This window comes from Oxyura jamaicensis, chromosome 2, assembly GCF_011077185.1.
Source record: "Oxyura jamaicensis isolate SHBP4307 breed ruddy duck chromosome 2, BPBGC_Ojam_1.0, whole genome shotgun sequence".
Lineage (NCBI taxonomy): Eukaryota > Metazoa > Chordata > Aves > Anseriformes > Anatidae > Oxyura > Oxyura jamaicensis.
In genome coordinates, this window is record NC_048894.1 from 108,936,166 (window position 1) to 108,942,478 (window position 6,313).

The window sequence follows — 6,313 nt, forward strand, 5'->3', positions numbered from 1 at the left end:
ACCGTCAGGTCACATGAAGCAATAGCTAGTTTCGAATGCAGTGGCAGAAACTACGTCCCCACAAGAAGGAAACATAATCCATCACATTCAGTGGGTGGTAGTTCTTTCGTTCTTTCGTTCTTTTTTTTTTTTTTTTTTTTTTTTTTTTCCCTCACAGCATTTTAAATCCAGAATAATAAGTAGATTCTCAGTTTCAGCACAGAGGATTGTCTTTTTAAAAATGCGTTGCGCTGTCCTGGTCTAGTAATTATACAGAAATGTCAGCTGGAATTGATAATGAAGGCAAAATTTGGGAAAAGCAATAGGATGTGTTGCTGCTATTGATCAAAGGCTACAGGGCTGGTTTTAAACACTTACTCTCTTTGATCTTTTTTTTCCCTATCGATTGAACACAGTAGATAAACAACTGTCTGTGTAGCATGAGCATTTATTGTGGCTTTTAAGCTGACTAAGGACAGCTTTGAATTAAATATGAGAGCTGAAATGATGGTTTTCTAATAAGTGCAGTATATAAAGGCTTTGCTTGCAGTGGTGTTATAGTTTCATTTAAACACGGGGGAGGGAAATTAAATACTGACATTCTTTTTCTTTCATATTTGAAAAGAAGATAAATACAAAATTGATTACGGGAGAGGCAAAGGCTTTTTTCTTTTTAAATATAGTTATTTAGTGCTGTCAGACCGCTGTCTTGTCTTGGCAATTTCTGATAAATTTGTGTAACTTACTCAAATGTCTTAAAATGCAAGATACAAATGGATGTTAGGTGAATTTCTGCAATCAGTTCCAATGAAATTAATAGAAAGCTTTCCACAGACTTTTTAATGACTTAGATTGGGCCCTGGGCAGTCATCGCTGATGTCTCGGAAAGGTCAGGATCGATTTCCTGGCATCCTCTTAGTCTCTAAGGAGGCTCTTTGCGTTTCTCTGGGAGACACAGTGATATTGCTGTTCCTCTTCCTTTATAATTCTCTGTATTTATATTCTGCTACCTAACATGCAAAGCTTCCCAGGATAACAGAGGGAACATGAAAAATGCTGCTTTGGGGGGAAGTTGCTTATATCTTAAATGCCTAAAATAGTAATTCTGAGTAATGTCAAGCTTTCTTCCCTTCCTCTTCTCCCCATCCTACCCCTTGTCTGGAAGGGATTCTGCATTTGGTTTCAGTGTTGCGCTGCTCTTATCTTTCCTTATTGATTGTGGTGGGGAAATAAGTGCAAATCGAAGCAGCCTTCTGCATCGCAGCCTGGAGAGCAGGTTGTGTCGTGCTTAAAGCAGCGCTGCTCCACCCCGGTCCAGCAGCACAGCGGGCACAGGGGTAGCTGCACGTCGCAGGGCATTCGGCCCTTCGGATTCCTGCCTTTTCAAAAATACTTGAATATCTGAACAGGCTTGAATGAAATTATTCTCTGGCACATGGTTTTTTTGGGTAGTGCACCCTGTGTTTGAAAGTGCATCTTTTGTTTGTTTGTTTTAACAAGTAAATGGCTGTGCTTGAAGTGCTGCAGTCTTTCCAACAGGAATATAAATGCACCCCAAAAATACAAGGCTCCAAGAGAAGCAAGACTGGGACGAGGAACAGGGCTATCCTTTCATAATTCTGACATTAAAAATGTAATAATCTGCATGCTCTCTTTTCTTTTGAACTATTTCACATGCCCCACTTGCCACTAGAAAAAAAAAAATGATGTCACAGAAAATACCTGACTATTTCTTCAGGTGAAATACACATACCTAGGGTCTCCTGAATTCACTGTCATGCTTTTCCTTAATTTCAGGATACCGGGGTTGGGAAATCAAGCATTGTTTGTCGATTCGTCCAGGACCACTTTGATCACAATATTAGTCCTACTATTGGGTAAGTACCCTGTATGATATCATTTTTTCTTATACAGACACTGCCCTCAGCTGAGATCCTTTCTCTTCTCCTTACTTTTGAGGTTCTGAACACTGCATATATATATATATATATTTTTTTTTTTCTCCAGTTTGCCAATCTTGCTGAACCCTTTAGTCCCCTTGAATGGTTTTCAGCTCATGTTGCCTGCTTAGAGAGTCTGGGGCTGCCCCAAACCAGCTCTGCTCTGCTCTCCCTGTTCTGGGAGCACAAAGTGGGCTGCAACTTACTTTATGGCCATGTGCTTTCTGATGGAGAGGCTGGCAGAGCTGTCTCTTGTTTCTCATGTGAGTGATGCCTCTTGAAATCACCTCTTTACTGGATTTGCCCAGGACCTGTACTGGCCTGTGTTGTGCATGGCCATGGCTTCCAGATGTTGTGTTCCTTTCACCCTTTGCACAGGCCAGTGTATGGTATAACATGGTAAAATGCATGTTATACACATATATGTCTCTCTCTCTATATTCATATGTATGGAATATATCGAGAGAGAATATATAGAGAAAATACATTCATATAGAGAGATCCTACATGTGTATGAGCTGACAATGGGTGAATGCTACATGTACTACTGTTTACCTCCCATGCAGCAGAACAATTGAGAAATCCGTGTAAGTAAAGGCTAGTTGCTTTGGTTTTCACAGAAAGAAGACTTGAGGTTAAACTGATATTTTTTGTGTTTGTGTAAACATAGAGATACTTCAGATTTCCATGAATACAAAGGAACAGAAAAAGAACCTTATATATGTATTTTTTTTTTTTCCCTGCAAGTTCCAAATGAGCCCATAACACCTAAATAATCTTACGAACCAATTATTACTTTTCTCTTTTTAATTTATTGTGTTTTTCTTCACCTGACTTACACCTGTCTTAGGTCTCTTACTCATCAAGAACTTCCCATGGGAGATGATGCTTTGATCATAGGAGTTTAGGATTAAAATTACTTTAGTTCCCAGTGGTCAATGAGGTATCAAATCTAATCCTTGGAGCTTAACAACACAAACAGGCTATGATCTGCACAATGGCCAGGACATCCCATGGCTGAGTGGTGACAGAAGAATGATGGGGAACCCTTAATGTTCCTAAGTTGTGCGTGCTGTCAGGCTGGACCATGATATTGACAGTGTCTGTTCCCAGGTGTGGATGTGCTTTCATCTAAGTTTAGGATTGTCCCTGTTTTGAAAAAGACAGGATAAAGCGATTTAAATCAGACCATCAAAAGCATATTAGTCCTGTAGCTGATTTTTATTCCTTTTTTTTTTTTTTTTTTTTTTTTTTTTCTCTTTTCTTTTCTTTTAATATCCTAGGGACAAATCTGCCAAATCCAGCATTACCTGGAAAATTTTTGAAAATTCTTGATCTTTTATGGGAGAGGAATTGAATATATTATGTTCACAAAGGAGTAACTTGGGTGGAAAGGCTGATCTTTCTTGTGTGTTATAGACGTTTTAAATCTTCTGTGAAAGATGGGTAATTTTTCTGAGAAGTGTTTGGAGGGCTGGAAGATTTCTTTCAAACCTCTGCTTTTGAATGCAAAGGAACGTTTTTGAAATTCCAGTGCAATATTGGACTCCCACTTGTAATGAATAGAGAAAAATGGGCAGAGAGAAGGGAACCAAGCAAGCACATAATGAGTAACATTACTGACTGAAGGACACTTGTTGGCAGTGAAGAAATCAATGGAAACTTGAGTGGTTCTTCACTTCTGTGTCGTCATCATCAGCATTTTTCCCCAAGTAGTTGTTGTTGCCAAGTAAATGTCTTCTGCTCAAATGGGGAAAAAATCCTTTAATTTTCATAATTGTGATAACAGAGGAAAAATGTTTTTCTATTTGAGGATTAAATTGTGAAGGCTAGTTTGCCTGCAGATGATAGTACTTGTCTGTGTAGGATGATTATGTCGATAAGTTTTTTGTTGTCATTATTTTTCCAGAATTAATCAAAAGTTTAAAATATACAGTCCTTGAAATCTACAGTAGCTGCTGAGGCTCCGAAGTTCCTGTTTTTGGAACCGTGAAGTATTGCTTAATACTTGGAGTAGAAGAATGACAGCTGAAAGCACACACCCTGAAAATAATCAAAGAAAATGCTACTTTTTGTTTATTTGTTTGCTTGCATTACTTAATATTTTCCTATGCAATGCATCACTGTTAAATTCATGCAAGTTGCAGATGGCTGTAGAGGAGAACTCTTGTATATCATTCTCGGGAGATGTTTTGATCAGTCATATGTCCTTGATATAATTTGGTGCTTTTGTAATGACAGTGCATTGTATCAAATGCATCTTTATGAGCTGAGAAAAAAAGTTTTCACAGCACAAATTGCTCAGCAGTGTCCAGATAGCATGAGGGAAAAAATCTACCAGAGCTGGGCAGTTTCTCCTAGCCAACTTTCAATTCAAATGCTCTAATTTAGAAAAGGCCTAAAAATTTATTTCCTAAGTCACACTATGAAACCATAGGCAAATCACATTTTCTACAACAACAACAAAAAAATAAAAATAAAAGAAGCAACAAAGATTTCTTCATCTGGGTTGAGAGGGGGAAGAACTTTATTTCAATTTATTTACTCTGTGCATTTCAGCAGGTGACTCGTCTGTTTCCTACTGATCAAATGCTTGTGACCATCCTCCTAGATTTAATTGAAAATTAATGCATTTATAGCCTGGTATGATGCTGACTGACATATTCTCAGGTCTGCATCACCAAGAAGATGGAGACAGGTGGCAGCAGCATCTGAGTGTTAGTGTTTGTGTTCCTGTGCCTGCGCACATGAGCCCCTTGAACCACAGAGGCTTTTGCTTTTCACTTTTTGTAGGCATTTTATCAAGGTTTTGGTGGTTCTCTACATGTAGTCTATTCCAGCAGAACTGGCTAAGACCTCTCGTGTTTTTTTTAATTCAGTGTCACTCATGTAAATAATCCGTCTACTCTTCATTTCAGAGCATCCTTCATGACTAAAACTGTGCCTTGTGGGAATGAGCTTCATAAATTTCTGATCTGGGATACAGCTGGACAGGAGCGGGTGAGTATTAACCGTGCAGTAAATTCTTGTTATCTTGGTCTCTTATAATGCATTTGCTCACTTAAAAAGAAAAAAATATATATTTTTTCATCTTAAGAAGACTTTGCAAGTGTAAATCTGATGAATTTTTTGTAAAGCTCTGTGAAGTAGGTGGTTGGCAGTCACTGTTAAACAGGTTCCCATTTCTCAGCTGGGGAAAATGCAGAAGCAGGCTGATGGTACAACTGACCTAAAAGAAATGCTGGCTGTGGATTTCAGCTCTGGTTTCACAATGGAACTGTGCCTCAGCCTGCAGATGTTACCTGTACCCACACTGTGATCACTAAGGATCAGTAATGCGAGTTGTAGGCCACCTTCCTTACCACAGCTTGGGCTGTGCCTGAAGGCTGGGCAATTCTGTTGTTTCTCCAGGCTTATGTGTGGCAGCTTTCATTTACACTGGAAAGCACTTGGCTAAGCTGGTGGTGACTCCAAGGCTGTCCTGAGCTGGGACATTGAATGTAGGCACAGGCTGTGTCTGCTGGTGTTGGTTTTGAAATTAGCATTAGCAACCTGAACCAGGTAGGGTTTGTGTCTTGATTTTTTTTTTTTTTTTTCTTAATTTTCCCCAAGTGGGTTGAGTGAATTGCTCAAATTAAATAGCTTTTCCTTTGGCTTTTCAAAAAAGCCGTAATGGAAATCACGGGCAATCGTTCATATTGATTGTATACATGCCTGTTTGGTCATTTGTTTCTTTTAATAGGCATAATGGCAGTGGTATTCTAGAACAGGCTGACTGTAGAGTTCTCTTAATCTATGCCTACATTTATGTTGAGAAATTTAAAAGAAATGGAAAAGTCCATGCACATGTTTTAAAGCATCTTTAAAACTTGCTGTGAAATTACACTGTTCCTATTAGAAAAATGCAGTTATGCTCATGGTAGGGTGGGGCAAAATTTGGTGCTTATACAGACTGCAGTGTCTGTCCTGCTGCATCCTGCTGTGTTCTCCAAACCTTGCGTGTGAATTGCAGACAATAAAGAATTTTGCTGTTAAGTGCAGGAAATACTCATGCTTTTCTTTACCATGTGCAGCGTGACGTAAAGCGGGCCTGCTGAAATCTGTTGACTCCTAGCAATTTGGCATGTTATTTATGATGGGAACAGGGGTATTTAAAACCATTCATAAAATACAGCATCATCCCTTCCTTTGAACATTGTTTGTTCCATTTCTGAATGGCCTGGAGCTGAAGAAGGTACTGCAAGATTGTGTGTGGAGTTTCAGTTGGTCAGAGATAGCAAAGGTTCTGTTTTCTTTCCCATGGTTTGCTTCTCCTTGCTTATTCTTTCTCCTTCCTCTCTCCACTGCCCCAATCTGCTTTTTTTTTTTTTTTTTTTTTTTTTTTTTTTTTTTTT

At 38.8% G+C, this 6,313-nt stretch overlaps 1 protein-coding gene across 1 annotated transcript in view; it reads left to right on the forward strand.

The window, feature by feature from the left end:
• The window catches only part of RAB31 (RAB31, member RAS oncogene family), a 63,807-nt gene that overhangs the window by 23,492 nt on the left and 34,002 nt on the right, over positions 1-6,313 (forward strand). The window contains exons 2-3 of the mRNA XM_035317993.1: positions 1,777-1,856; positions 4,838-4,919. Of these exons, the coding sequence (XP_035173884.1) occupies positions 1,777-1,856; positions 4,838-4,919 (162 nt within the window). The remainder of the gene's footprint in view (positions 1-1,776; positions 1,857-4,837; positions 4,920-6,313) is intronic.